This window comes from Triticum dicoccoides, chromosome 2B (genome assembly GCF_002162155.2).
Source record: "Triticum dicoccoides isolate Atlit2015 ecotype Zavitan chromosome 2B, WEW_v2.0, whole genome shotgun sequence".
Classification (NCBI taxonomy): domain Eukaryota; kingdom Viridiplantae; phylum Streptophyta; class Magnoliopsida; order Poales; family Poaceae; genus Triticum; species Triticum dicoccoides.
This window is the reverse complement of record NC_041383.1, coordinates 781907101-781921687: the sequence shown is the minus strand read 5'-3', so window position 1 is coordinate 781921687 and position 14587 is coordinate 781907101. Positions and strand designations below refer to the sequence as shown.

Here is a 14587-nt window from a genome sequence, read left to right as displayed (position 1 = left end):
CAATGAAAGAGTGTGAACTCATCTTTTGGTTCAAATTTTTAAGTCGAATCATCGGCACGCTGTGTTATATTGAGTTGGTGGAATTTAAATCTTACTAGCTAATTTCCCATGCGTTGGTTCGGAGGCATACATATTTTAGCAGTTCATCATCAGTCTTTTTTGACATATACCTTACAGCCATCATATTCCAAATTTTGGTAATATTTAATTTGATTTGAGTATGGTTAGGGGAAGTTAGAGAAATGTTTTGATTTATTTGAGGTTTTGGTAAGATTTTATTTGATTTGGTATGGGCAGGGTAAGGCTATGAAAGTTTTGATTTAGTTGAGATTTGATTTGATTGAATAGATGCAGGACACTATTTTAGGAATGTACGATTTGGTATAGATTACTCCAAGTACTCTATTTACATTGGTTTTTATTTCATACGGCATCAGACAAAATAAACAGTAATTCAAAGTGGGGGTGGGCAGGAGGAGAAAAAACCAAGTTAGGAAGTGAGGTGAACCGGTGGGAGGAGACGCCTTAAGGGAATTAACTGGACTGGAGGTGACGGACCAAAATCTCCTTTGATAGTAGAGATTAGGGGGCCTAGGACTTCGTGTGTTTCATCATGCATTTCTCACTACACCACAACTAACACCAAACACTCATATCATTTTACATCATTTAAGTGTACCTTGTGTTCACAATTCTTCAGTGACAACAAAAATAATATACATGAAGTCAAGATGTTTCCGCATGAGCTATTTTCGAAAACAAATGAGCACCTTCTAGAATGACACCCCTCTGCTATATATATGCTTCCATAACTTGTTTGAAAACAAAACAACATGTATAGGTTTAGCGTGATAATCCTCGCAAATGATTCGTGCTATAGGGTTACATTTCTTCACATCCCCATCTAATATATCTCCTAGCTATGAGATATGGGAGGAAAACAAAAAAACTGGAAGGCATCTCATTATTTTTTCTTATCTGCAGTTGTGGCTAGCACTTTTAATTATGCTCTTTACTTATGATATCTTTTCAAGCGGCTTTGGTAGTGTCGTCTAGCGAGTTGATAATATGGTTTTGTGTAGGGAAATACCATGCTCCATGATAGAAACATGAAACATATCATAGCAATCAATATCTCGCGTGAGCTCTACGGGCAGGTAGAGTGTTTAGCGTCATCCTGATCGCCTGAGCAGGTTCATTTCTCTAAATTTAGAATTACAATATGTGATTTTGTATGTAACGAGACTTCCTTTTGAAAAGGCACTCAAATTACAGGGACTTACATCTTTCTCCGATAAGAGGTAGATGTCCCGCCAGTAATAAAATAGTCGTACGAATGCAAACTTCATACTCGAGTATTTGTTTCCACAAAAGAAAAAGTCGAGTATTTCTTACCAGCTTCCGTGGTTCCAGAGACATACTGGGACACACTTTTGTGTTCTTTTCCTCAGTGATAAGCCACATTTTGTGTGACTGGTCGAATTATGTTAGGGGCGTACTACCTCCATCCTGATTTATTGGTCCACTTTTGTGTTAAATTTTGATCATAGATTTAATTAACAAAATGTTAATTCATGTCACAAAAAATTATATTTTGAGTTTGTATTTGAACCTAGTTTACGATGATATTACTTGTATTAAGTATAATTTATATTTTATTAGTTAAAATCATGGTCAAGATATGACACTAAATACAAAGGGACTAATGAGCCAGGATGGAGGTAGTACTTTTTTTTCTAATTTTTTAGAACTACTAGTTAGTATGCACGTGCAATGCACGTCTTCCTTAAAAAAAGTTTTCCACAAGTTTTTCAAATCTACTTATCACTACATGATCACACATTTTTTCTGTTTTTTGTCTCGCTCAAGATTGCTCCAAATTCAAAATTGTATTTTTCATTGTGAAATTTTACTGAATTTGAAAGATATTACAAGACAAAACCAATCGTATCCTCTTATATGAATAGCAACAGCCTAGAACAATTATGACCACACCATACCCTAACAAATATAATCAACAAAATAATCAGGAATGACATGTACTTCTCTTCTCAACTTGGAGTAACATGGAAAACTAATTGTATGATTACTTATCATCTCCTTAGTATTTTTACTAAAAAAATAAATAATACAAACTCTGTCTTTGATGGAACAAAATAATAAGCATCACATGCAAATACGGAGTCAAAGTGACAAGGTCTAAAGATTTAGACACAAAGTCTGCCTTGCGGACATGTTGTAATAAGGGTTTTCAATGGTTTATCATCGGCACAGAGTTGCAAATGAGCAAAGAGATCACATATCAATCAGCTATCTAACATTGAAGCAAAAGAGATTTGAGTTGCATTCGCCCGCAGTCTCAGACTTCGGACACTCACATGCATCCTAGCCTACCTCGGCCAATTTTAAGACCATGGGAATTTTGCAAATTTTCATAGTTTTCTCTATTTTCACACACGAATAAAGAAAACATGTTTTGTTCAAAATAATAATAAATATTGGACTAATACATCATCAATTTTTGCTTACAAGCAATTCAGCGTATTAAAATAATAAAACCAATACGATGGCCTAATATAAAAATATCCAGTGACTTGTACCCAGAATCCAAATGAACATACTCCCTCCGTCTGGAAATACTTGTCATCAAAATGAATAAAAGAGGATGTATCTAGATGTATTTTAGTTCTAGATGCATCCTTTTTGTTCATTTTGATGATAAGTATTTTCGGATGGAGGAAGTATTTATTACCATGAGTCAAACATGCTCTTGACCAAATCCCGCACAAAGTGAGGGATGCTCCTGACCTTCACATTTAATATGTCAACATGTGTACCAATTGTTTCGAAGGTTGTAATAGTCATGCACATACATTTATATAACTATCATGGAAATCACATGCCTACAATACATATGAATATAGAATGTAGACTATTCACCATGACAACCGGCTAATGTCAGCTTTTTCCTGGTCCAAGCCATTGGTCCTCAAAGTGAAATCTTATGAATGTGTGTATATAACACATGAGGCTGTGGACATAACTTGATCAACCGGTCAAATATAACTTCCACCTCAATGTAAAGTGCATTGTTCCCCATCAGACAATAGCATTCATCTCGCCATACAACTGCACGTCAATATCCAAGTCATGTGCTTACCATGTACAATTCCAATTTCTACATATTGCACCGAAGGAACCATGCTTGACTGTTTAAAATTTTCAGGGTCCTCTAGGACACGCATGTTGCGTATAAAGCTGTTGCCACTATTCTTATAGCAGCAATTAAAGAGTTGATGTTCTTCTCATAGGCCCAAGAGTATCTTCTCGATCAGAATACAATGGAAAAGCAGAGAAATAAGTAACAATTAAGCATCAGGGGGAATTTTTACATAGTTCTTTCATTTTGTAAAACATCAACACTGAGACTCTGTTCTAAAATTGTATATCGCAAAGACCAAAAGGTCAATCTCGTGCTTCCTTCTCTCAAACCACTGCATATGAAAGAAATGACTTGACAAAAACTCAACATTAGTGCTGACAACTCCTTGCGAGAAAGAATTAGATGATGCCATCGTGCACGCGCGAGACACCCATGAAGGAAACATAAATAGCTGAAGGAATCAGGAATTGGACACATATGCCGTCATGCCCCACCACGCATGTCGTCGAGGGTGCTGTCGCACACTGCCGAGACGACGTACGTCCAGCAAGTCGCGGTGAACGCCGTTGAGGGCGCCTCTGTCGTAGATGGCCTAAGTGCCATGGGCAATAAAAATCAGACAAATTAGGAACGACGAGCCATTTGGCACGAAAAACAGAACAATTTTTTTTTCTCACGACACAAGTAATCGACCAAAAAGAAGTTTTGACAGCAAAATGAAGAAATACAATTGCCATCCAATTTGGGCCTCTTTGTAGTACTATGTCATTCAATCCAATCCCCAGCGTGATCAAGAACTCAAAACCAACCCCAGACAACGATGCTATCTTGGCTATTGGAATCAACACTGAATCCACACAAAGGTCTTGGTACATGGAAGCGAGAGGGGCACACGGACGGACTCAAGAACCTGGTACATGGACTTGGGGAAGTTGTTGAGTCGTAGATGGTGTCGTTGTTGCCGCGGATGACATGGACGGCCAGGGTTTCAGTCTCCTAGGGGGCCGGCACCACCAGGATGGCGAGCGGCACCTCGGTGCCTGCAACGGCCGCTGGCTGCTACGACTTGAAGAAGCTCCGCGCCGGGATCGTCTCGTCGATGAAGAGCATGGGCGAGCATGTCGCCGCGAACGCCGTTGAGGGCGCCGACGTTGTTGTCGTAGGTGCCGCACACGCCATAGAGGGCGCCAAGTGTGTGGCAAAACCGCGCCTGACGCGCTGGAGGTCGGCAGCCGCGAGCGCGGGGAAGAAGTCCGAGACGTTGGGCCTGAGGGAGTGCGCCACGGCCTCCCGCGTGAAGCCGTGCAACTCGCGGCAGAGAACATGACGCGCCACTGCAGGTCCATCATGGACGCGAACACCGCGTGGCTGACCTCCACGGGCGCGCCGGACGCCGCCAGGTCCGACACGCGGCGGAGCATGCCGAGGACGGTGTCCCATAGCAACGGCCTCAGTGCATCCCCGTCGAGCCCCTAGGTGACTGCAGGTGCTCGGCGCCGATCGTCCGCAGCGCACGCCACTTGCGGGTTGTGGCGCGGCGTCAGGAGGAAAACGGAGTTGGCGGCGTGCCCCATGTCGTGCCATGCGTCCGGTGGGTTGCGGCAGGACTGGACGGCGTTGTGCCTTTGGAGGACCTCCCGGGCCGTGGCCACGGAAGAGGCGATGATCACGACCACCGTGCCCAGCCGGAGTGTCATCAGCCGGACGTACCATTCGGCGAGGCACGCTAGGGATTGGTGCCGCAGCTTGCCTACGACGTCGAGGAGGTTGCCGATGACTAGGCCTGGACCAAAAGCTCGTAGCTCCCGAGCTTAATGAGCGCTCGATAGTTCGGCTCGTTAAGCTCGTAGCTCGCTTCTTAATGAACAAAGCCAATCATTGATTTTAGCTCGTTAAGCTTAACGAGCTTAACAAGCGAGCTAACAAGTTTCACGAGTAGCTCGTTAAGCTCGTTAGTAACAACACAACATATATTTTCATATTACGTGACAAACTTTTTGTAGCACCTCAGCCCATCTATTTAATCTAATCGACATATGAGGCAACATACTATTTCATTTCTTTTCTTAGTCATAATATTTTATCTTGAAAACAATACCTACACATTCATTATGTATATCGTAACACATTATAATCTGGTAATGAGCGCTCGCGAGCGCTCACGAGCTTAACGAGCTTCAAACGAGCCGAGCTGAGCACGATTTTTTGCTCGTTAATCTTAACGAGCCTTAACGAGCACGAGCTTAACGAGTACGAGCTTAACGAGCCGAGCTGCTCGTTAGTCCAGCCCTACCGATGACCGGAACGACCTCTGCCCAGGTGGAAGGCGGCGTCGGGCCCTGAAGTTAATATGCGAGATTTTTGGACGGGAGGCTGCATGCATAGCTCCCTTAACGTCTCAAGCTTTTAATGATTTGCTTGCATGCAGCGTCAACGGTTAATCTCCATCACGCGTGGGAAGGAAAAACTAAACCTCTTGAAATTTGCGCCATGAATTTTGGAGCAGATTGTGGGCTGCGGCATCTATAGGCCAACGAATAATCCTCTGCTGGTGGAGTATGGTCTGTCATTGGAAATTACTAAATCCACACCATCCTACTATTAGATAAATGATGGCTGTTAGATTAAAATTTATGGACCTAATTATGTGGTGCTGATTGGTTCATGCAGTGTTGTGGGACTAATTACGGGTGCACGTAAAAAAGTTTTTGTTTGATTGTTTAATAGTAGTGGAGATGTTTAATAGTAGTGGAGATGGAGATGGAGATGGAGATTTAGATTTGGGGGGAGTAACGCAATCCCCCGTAAAAAAAAAGCAACGCAATCTACCCGCGGCGGCGCCTGCCGGCCGGCGCCCTTCGCCGTCGCTCCGTCCCGCCGGCGGGCGATGGTTCCAGAGCCAAAACGCAACGGCACGGGGTAGGGTGAGGGTATATTCGATCCAACCGCACGGCACGCCCACGCCCCGCACGCTGCCGCCATCACCGTCACGCCTCCCACGCCCGCACTAATTTCGCCCTGCCCGCACCCTTCATCGGCACAAACCGCCGCCCCTTTGCACTGCCAGCCGCGCCGCCGACCGATCGGTGACTCCGCGCTGTCCAGATGGCGGCGCCTCCCCCCGCTCCTGCTGCTGCGGCGGCGGCGGCGAGGGCCGGCGGGCTGGTGCTGTGGCTGCACGGCTCGGCCGAGACGGGCGAGCAGAGCCGCGGCCAGATCGCGCCCTACTTCTCCGCCGGCCCGCCGTCCGCCTCTCCTTCCCCACCGCCCCCATCGCCTGCGTTGGTACGCTCCCTGCCCCAACACTTGCTGTTCCTGATTCGACGGGGAAACAAAGCTGCGATTTTATTCAGTTGCTCGATCGATTTGCGGTGTTGCTGCTGCAGGTGACGTGGTGCTCAATGCGTGGTTCGGCATCCCGGAGGTCCCCATAACCGCTGTAATTCTCTCCTCACTTCAGCCCCAGAAATAGCCGCTTACTGTTTGAGTGATTCAGAAACAACCGCTGTAATTTCCTGCTCAGCTCACTGCTTACTGTCGAGTGATTCAGTAGCCATTTGCCTATTTCCATTCTCTCTTCAGTGTATTATATTTGTTGCTAAAAAAATTGGTAGTCTTATTTGCCGATGCTGCAGAGTATGCACGCGTCAGAAATCAAGCTTGCTTCACACTTTGTTTCTGACACTGCTCCCCCTCCAGTAAATAATCAGTAGATTGGAACTGCCAGAGCGATTTGCTGTCAATTTACAAAGTAAATATCGTTGAAGAATATAATGAATAAGACTGTTAGGTTTAGTGTCTTTTGCACTGTCACTTCAGAACAACATAAAATCAGATTCTCATAAGTTTGAAGATTTAAAACATAAAGTTTTTTAGCACTTCGCAACATAGCAGACCGCTTGCGCCAAATTAACCGTTTTGAAGAATGCTTATGACCATTCAAAGAGATCAGTGTACAAGTTACAAAAGCAGAGTATTAGAACTCAAAATATGACCAAGACAGATAATAAACTAACCTCAAGTCTCTAAACATTTACAGGCCAATACCTGTTTTGCTGTTATAGCATTATTATTATGTACTTTGCTCATTGTGCCCACTTTGTTTCATAGACCACTGTTAGAGATGAGCAAGGAGTCCTAGAAGCTGTTGAGCACGTGCACGAAATGTTGGACAAAGAAGTGGCTGCCGGGACGAGTCCTACAAACATTTTCGTTTGTGGATTAAGCCAAGGAGGTACGGCGGTGAAATATGCATCTAATCTTCTCTGTCTTCAAGATATTACTTACGACGGAATTTTGATTTCCAATCTGTCTCCACAGGTGCTCTAGCCATAGCAAGTGTTCTGCTCTACCCCAAGACTTTAGGTGGGTGTGCTGTTTTCAGTGGTTCAGTTCCTCTCAGCAAATCATTTGCTGACAGGGTGACACCTGAAGCCAGGAAGGTAACAACAGACCAGCAAATCATGGTTAAACTAAATATATTTCGTAGCTGAATCCTCTTGCAAATGCATGTCTCTGAATTCTTGCAAACCTGCAGACGCCGGTTTTATGGTTCCATGGGATGGCAGACGGGGTGGTACTATTCGAAGCCGGGCACGCTGGGTGCGCATTTCTCCAAGAGCTTGGCATGGCCTGCGAATTCAAGGTGCTAGAAAATCATACCTGAAGTCATAACCGTTGAATTGGAGCTTCGGTTTTAGCTTCTCTGACTAATTTTCTTCAATATTATCAGACTTATCCGACCCTTGGGCACTCGCTTGTGGATGAAGAGCTCCAGTATTTTCGACGATGGATATTCGATCGTCTAGGGGTCTCTCAAGGAACCGAAGCTGCAAGACCATCGTCATCATCGTCGTCGAACCACGAAGATCTACACTAGCTACAGTACTTGACAAACTTATGGCAACCATTTCTAGGTGGCACATTGCTACCACATATGTGACCTGAATCTCAGTTTATCTTGGCACACGAATGCTTTGGAACATGCTCCAGTGAAAGTTGTTTTTTATGATATCCAACGAAAGGATTATGATACTATTACAGTTGACTTGCTCTTTTTCGTGTGCCGTCTCAATTTGTGTGCTTGATTGATGACTTGCTCTGTTATTCGTTGATGCTCCCGATTAACTGTCACGTGAATCTGACATGGCCAGTGGCTCATCGATGATGTTCATTTCGTCTTATCTTTCTGATCGTACCAAGATATCTAACCCTAATTCTACAGTTAAAATTGTAGTGCTATCTGAATGTAATATAGTTGGTAGAAAAAAATCGGGTAAATTTTTAGTTCTGATTTTTTTTTTGAGAATTTTTTGCTTCTGAAGTTCTGATTGGCAGTGATTCTTCTACCACTCAGCACAAGCGCACAGGCTGACGAGCTACTACGGCCCGGCCCGGCCCATATGACCCATGAGTAGACGCGTCCGCTTCCTCTTCTCCCTCGCCGCAGCCATCGCCGCGGCCTCCCTCCTCGCCGCCTCGCTCCGCCGCCGCGCGCAGCCGCCCCGCCTCCCCGACCAGCTCGTCCCCGGCCCCATGGCGGCCCGCAACCGGAGCTTCGTGCTGTGGCTGCACGGCCTGGGCGACTCCGGCCCCGCCAACGAGCCCATCCGCACCTTCTTCGCCGCGCCGGAGTTCCGCCACACCAAGTGGGCCTTCCCCTCCGCCCCCAACTCCCCCGTCTCCTGCAACAGTGCGCTTCCCCTCCGTCCACCCCTTCCTCCTCTCTCCCACCTTCACAGCCTCGTCGAATCTCGAGGGGATTGGTTCGTCGCTTCATCTAATTTTGAGGAATAATTGCTGTTTTTGCAGATGGCGCCGTGATGCCGTCATGGTTCGATATCCACGAGCTTCCCTTGAGCCCTGTGAGTTCACTCATGCACCCACTCCCTCCCGCTTGTATCCGCGGATGAGAGACAAGTAACTGTAACATTAGAAACTGATCTTGATGAAATCTGTGAATATTAGGGTTCGCCGCAAGATGAGAGCGGTGTTCTTAAGGCCGTGGAGAATGTGCACGCCATGATCGACAGGGAGGTGGCCGGCGGCATCCATCCCGACAACATATTTGTGTGTGGGTTCAGTCAGGGAGGTAGGATTGATGCATGGGTGTTGGATATATTCTGAAGAGGGCAAATTCTCGTGCCGTAAACTGATGTGTATTGGATTTTGTGTCGAACTGCAGGTGCTCTGACATTAGCAAGTGTTTTGCTTTATCCGAAGACGCTAGGTGGCGGTGCCGTGTTCAGTGGCTGGGTCCCTTTCGGTTCGTCGGTCATTGAGAGGATTTCACCCGAAGCAAGGAAGGTATGTGCCACAGTCACCCCTTGATGCCTTCTCCTTAGTTCAGCAATTAGCACACAATAACAAGATGCGAGGAAGCTTGAATTGATTGGTTGGTATAAAATTGAACGCTAGTCAACAAGAGATGTGGTTGGTGATGTTTATGTCCTGCCTTGTCATTGCCTTTTGAATAGAAACAATTCTTATCTCTTGATTCCTTCTCCTTAGTTTAGCACACAATCACAAGATGTGAGGAAGCTTAAATTTATTGGTTGGTGTAAAATTGAACGCTAGTCAACAAGAGATGAGGTTGGTGATGCTTATGTACAGCCTTGTCATTGCCTTTTGAATAGAAATATAGCCTTCTCCTTAGTTTTAGCACACAGTCACAAGATGTGAGAAAGCCAAAATTTATTGGTTGGTATAAACTTGAACGCTAGTCAACAAGAGATGTGGTTGGTGATGTTTATGTACAACCTTGTCATTGCCTTTTGAATAGAAATATTTCTTATCATGTGCCCGAGCACTGCTGGAACTCTGCCTACACTAGTATGGCCATACCCAGGATCCATCATCTAAAGGTTTCTTCAATTTTAATTGGATTGTGTATACACCTGGAACAAAACGATGTAGTTTTTGCATTAATTCCTGATCAACATGAGCATACTCAACAACTGACTTATGGAAGTATAGTTTTGGCACCTAATATATTAGATTGAACTAGTCTGTGAAAACAGCTGAAAGACCAAAATGTACCGACCTCAATGTTCCCAAATGAAATTCACTATATTTGAACTTCAGTTATTTCATAGTGGGTACCTAAAACTTAATATCCAGTGGTACCTCTTGGATTAGAAATATGGCAATATTCCTACTGTGAATCTGTGATCCAAGCATACATATAAAATTATTACATTTAGGAGGAAGAAGCGACTTTGCCCACCTTAGGACTGTACAATGATAATTACACCATATCAACTTTTGTATTTTAACCAGTCAACAACTCTCTTGTCCACAAGAAAGATAAATGGCATTGAACTTTGAAGGATGCCATCAGCATTTTTATTTACTCGTGTGATGTTCCTTTCGTATGTAAAACCTTCATGAACCTGTGAGTGATATGATCTCTGACACTGTCTTAACCTATTACATTCAGCAATGCTAATAGTCTTGGCAGTAAAATCATATAGCGTCGACTCTTCTATACGAGAATGTATAGATGAAAAACAAGCAGATTGCAGGCATTTGTTAAACATGCTTGATGCAATTAGCCTGATTGATCGAGGGAAGCACTTGCCGAGAAAATTAGTGAACTTTGAAGAATGCTAGATGAACCCTTCAATATATGAATAGGAGTTCGAGAGTAAATTTGTACTCTTTATAAGAGCATTAATTTTGTTCGGCTGAATTTTTTCCCGGAACTTTTCAGACACCTATTCTGTGGTCGCATGGAATCGCTGATCAAGTGGTATTATTTGAAGCCGGTCAGGCCGGCCCACCATTTTTGCAAAGTGCAGGCATCAGTTGTGAATTTAAGGTAATCTTCTGCATCCTCTTTTTCCCCTTCTCCAGGCAAGCTTCGGTTCTATGTTTCTTCATACAACTTTCCGGTTCCTATCTGAGCTCTCAACTGCCCATGCACATTTATCAGGCATACCCAGATCTAGGCCACTCGATCGCGAAGGAAGAGCTATCCTCTCTTGAGGCGTGGATCAAGGGCCGTCTCAAAGCCTCGCAAGATAAGCAAAGTTAACGTCCTTCAGTTTGGGCCGCCAGCACGTCCCCCACTATAGCGAAACTGGCTAATGCAGCCGTACTGAACCTGTATTCCCTAGTACTATATTGATGAACTCGGACGATCCAAGCTATTCTTGAGACTTTGTCATGCTCATGAATGTCTCCGCGGATGCATCACTGATGTTCCAGGAAATTATGTACTGCGGTATGTTGTTTCTTTCTCCTGTAGGTTTCACCTGGTACTACCTGGATACCGTTGTGCAGGTATCCTCTCTGCTTAGAATCTGCCTATCGACACCGTCCATTGTAGCTTTCAGTTTCCACACTTTTCAGCGTATCATTACATCGGTTGCATATCATACGGTGTATGCATGGCATGTAGTAGAACTTGTCCTTTCTTGTTAGTAAGATACCACTGGGATTCTGTGCCCGACATTGGACATACCAAAATCCGTGTCCTCTCTGGTCATTTGTGTAAATGGAGCTCGTGTCTTTGCTACGAAGACAAGAACTCCATGTCCTCTTCCCTGTGGATGCATTTCTTCCGGACAAAATCGTTTATCGGATGCGTTTCTTCGGACAAAATTGTTTGATGGTGTTGATGATTATGGTTCTGGTTCGCATCATTTTCCCTGTCTATGGCCGAGTCAAAGGCCTTGGCCATTTTGTGTTCCTTTGGAGAGCTACACGAAGTTTGATTGATTTGCCGCGCTTACCAGAGACCGTTTCAAGGAGGACCAGCGAGGCAGAGGGTGACTTGTGATGATCACCAAGGCATGCCTGACCTGACTTTCGTTGCGGCTACGAGCTACTCTAGTAGATATGAATGAATATGCGTGCAGTGGAGACTCTTGTGTACTCGTGTTCAACTTTGGAGTAATGGTGGAACACAAACAGTCCAGATCTCACCGGTAACATTGACCAGGACGAGGAAATGATCCACTCACAGTATGATATAAGTATGTGTGCCAAGAGGGAGGGAGGGAGGGAGGGCAGCCACCACTCTCACCAGATATATCTCTCTCACTCCCTTCCGGCGCCGACAAACAACGCGAGAAAGATGGCCATGGCGGCCAAAACCCAGCTTGTCTTGTGCATGCTCGTGGCCTTCTTCCTCCTCCTCGCCATGGAGGTTGCTGCCGCTAGGAAACTAGATGAAGCAGGTACCGGATAGATCTCTCGCTCGCTCCCTCTGTATGTATGTGTATCTGCACTTGTAAACATGATCAATGCTTTGCTTCTTTGCTTGCTTCAGGTGACAATTACAAGGGCACGTATCCTTCAATAGGTTATCCAACTGGACCGCCACCATAGTCCATAGGTCTCCGGAAATATCTATAGTACAACATATTTATACATACATGCATACTCTTCATTTCATGAGAAATAAACGACATGTATGTATATATGTACATGTTTCTTTCACATCATGACCGTTAAATTAGTAAGAGCATGCATGCATGCATGCATGTATGTCCATCTTTCTCTTCGCACAACTGAATCTGCTGGATGAAATGATTGGTCCTTGCGCTCCGTGCAATGCAAGTTCTTCTTTTTTCCTTTTTTTTTTGACAGCTTATCATTAGAACAAGTTTGTATCGAACGAATAGAGCAGCGTTGCCTCTTGTGACAACTTCTGTCCATTGCTTGGAAACTGAGGCCTCCTTTTGGTCATGAGATAGGAATATCTTATGAATAAGAAAACTATAAACCCTCAAAAATAAACTATTGAAAATGAGATGACATGTATCTCAATTTTTATAGAAAAAGATATGTCACATGATCCATACGATAGGAATTTCTTCATTAAGTCTAGCTTATTTTTTTCTTCAAAATGTGAAGAATTGCTTCCGATCCTATATAGGAATAGGAATCCATTCGTAAAATTCAAAGGGGCTCCAAAAGATTTTTTTCCTACAAAATTCCTATCCTTTAGAATTCATACAAATTTCTCTAAACCAAATGAAGCCTAAAAAATGGATAGTCAAAAGGAGATCAACAAATCTGCTCCTACTTTCTACTACACATAATCATAAAAAAGCATGAAGACCACTCGAACTGAAGGACCAAAAATCAGCAAGTTGCTTAAAAAAACAAATATCTTCCCCATAAACATTGCGGTGATCGGCACACACATCACTCGTGACTTACTCATACCTCTAGGTTGCCGCCTCTAGTGCTCCCTCCTCTGTGTCACCTCCACTTTGTCGCCGTGGGCTAAAACCCAAGTGGAAGACGATCGGGGAGGGGAGGGAAAGCTCTAAATGGGAGAGACACTAGGTGGCATGGAAGGATTAAGGGCATGTCCAAGGGAGGCCCCCAAAATGGACATATATAGAAGGAATTTGTAGGTCGGCATTGGAGGTGCCCTAACAACATAGCTTCTAGGCGAACGCGAAGGTAAGCAAGGGACAACAACAACAACAACAACAACAACAACAACAACAACAACTACAACAACTACTACTACTACTGCTACTGCTACTCCTACTGCTACTACTACTCCTCCTACTACTGCTACTACTGCTACTACTACTACTACTACTCCTACTGCTACTGCTACTCCTACTGCTACTGCTACTCCTACTCCTACTGCTACTCCTACTCCTACTACTACTACTACTACTACTACTACTACTACTACTGCTACTACTACTCCTACTGCTACTACTACTACTGCTACTGCTACTGCTACTGCTACTGCTACTGCTACTGCTACTGCTACTGCTACTGCTACTGCTACTGCTCCTGCTACTGCTCCTGCTACTGCTCCTGCTCCTGCTACTGCTACTGCTCCTGCTACTACTACTACTACTACTGCTACTACTGCTACTACTACTACTACTGCTACTGCTACTGCTACTGCTACTGCTACTGCTACTGCTACTGCTACTGCTACTGCTACTGCTACTGCTACTGCTACTGCTACTTCTACTGCTGCTGCTGCTGTTGCTGCTGCTACTACACTACTAGGGAAAACCTTATACACATAATCTTACCAGTAGCGCTTGTTAAAATGAGGCGCTACTGCTACTTAGCAGTAGCGCGTCGGCTAAAACAGTGCTACTATTACCCGCTTAGCAGTAGCGCGGCAGGAACAGAACGCGCTACTACTATAATTGCCACACCGTTCCCGACGTGCTAGGTATAGTAGTAGCGCCCTTCTAGAAACAGCTCTACTACTACGGATTTTAGCAGCAGCGTGTTTTGCCTTCCCACGCTATTGTTAAAGCTATTTTCACCTAACCCCCGCGCGACCTGATTCCCTCTCCTCTGCTTCCTCCCCCAATTCCCCACTCTCTCTTCTCCCCCTCGTCGCCTCCGCCTCACAGTCGTCTCGCCGCCGTCTCCCCCGACCCCGCCTCGCCGCCGTCTCCCCCGACCCACCTCGCTGCCATCTCCCCC

General features: G+C 44.8%; 2 protein-coding genes and 1 long non-coding RNA gene across 3 annotated transcripts; all 3 read left to right on the top strand.

Moving 5' to 3' along the window:
- Positions 1–6180: 6180 nt before the first annotated feature.
- Positions 6181–8200, top strand: LOC119366264 (probable carboxylesterase Os04g0669600). Its single transcript, XM_037631959.1, has 6 exons — positions 6181–6448; positions 6550–6602; positions 7274–7397; positions 7484–7605; positions 7701–7808; positions 7896–8200. Exons 3-6 carry the CDS (start codon positions 7328–7330, stop codon positions 8040–8042), a joined length of 447 nt encoding a protein of 148 aa, XP_037487856.1. The 5' UTR covers positions 6181–6448; positions 6550–6602; positions 7274–7327; the 3' UTR covers positions 8043–8200.
- A 355-nt stretch (positions 8201–8555) lies between these two features.
- LOC119366261 (probable carboxylesterase Os04g0669500) lies at positions 8556–11590 on the top strand. The gene is made up of 6 exons (XM_037631958.1): positions 8556–8855; positions 8975–9027; positions 9131–9254; positions 9348–9469; positions 10875–10982; positions 11097–11590. Exons 1-6 carry the CDS (start codon positions 8573–8575, stop codon positions 11196–11198), a joined length of 792 nt encoding a protein of 263 aa, XP_037487855.1. The 5' UTR covers positions 8556–8572; the 3' UTR covers positions 11199–11590.
- Positions 11591–12187: 597 nt separating this feature from the next.
- Positions 12188–12700, top strand: LOC119368788. Its single transcript, XR_005176735.1, has 2 exons — positions 12188–12345; positions 12438–12700. It is a non-coding gene; the product is annotated as an uncharacterized LOC119368788 (long non-coding RNA).
- Positions 12701–14587: the final 1887 nt, after the last annotated feature.

Coding starts and splice junctions, on each gene's coding strand:
- LOC119366264 (XM_037631959.1), top strand. CDS start 7,328: ATGTTGGACAAAGAAGTGGCTGCCGGGACGAGTCCTACAAACATTTTC. Junction 7,398..7,483: donor TTGTGGATTAAGCCAAGGAG/GTACGGCGGTGA, acceptor CTGTCTCCACAG/GTGCTCTAGCCATAGCAAGT. Junction 7,606..7,700: donor TGACACCTGAAGCCAGGAAG/GTAACAACAGAC, acceptor GCAAACCTGCAG/ACGCCGGTTTTATGGTTCCA.
- LOC119366261 (XM_037631958.1), top strand. CDS start 8,573: ATGAGTAGACGCGTCCGCTTCCTCTTCTCCCTCGCCGCAGCCATCGCC. Junction 8,856..8,974: donor CTCCCCCGTCTCCTGCAACA/GTGCGCTTCCCC, acceptor CTGTTTTTGCAG/ATGGCGCCGTGATGCCGTCA. Junction 9,255..9,347: donor GTGTGGGTTCAGTCAGGGAG/GTAGGATTGATG, acceptor GTCGAACTGCAG/GTGCTCTGACATTAGCAAGT.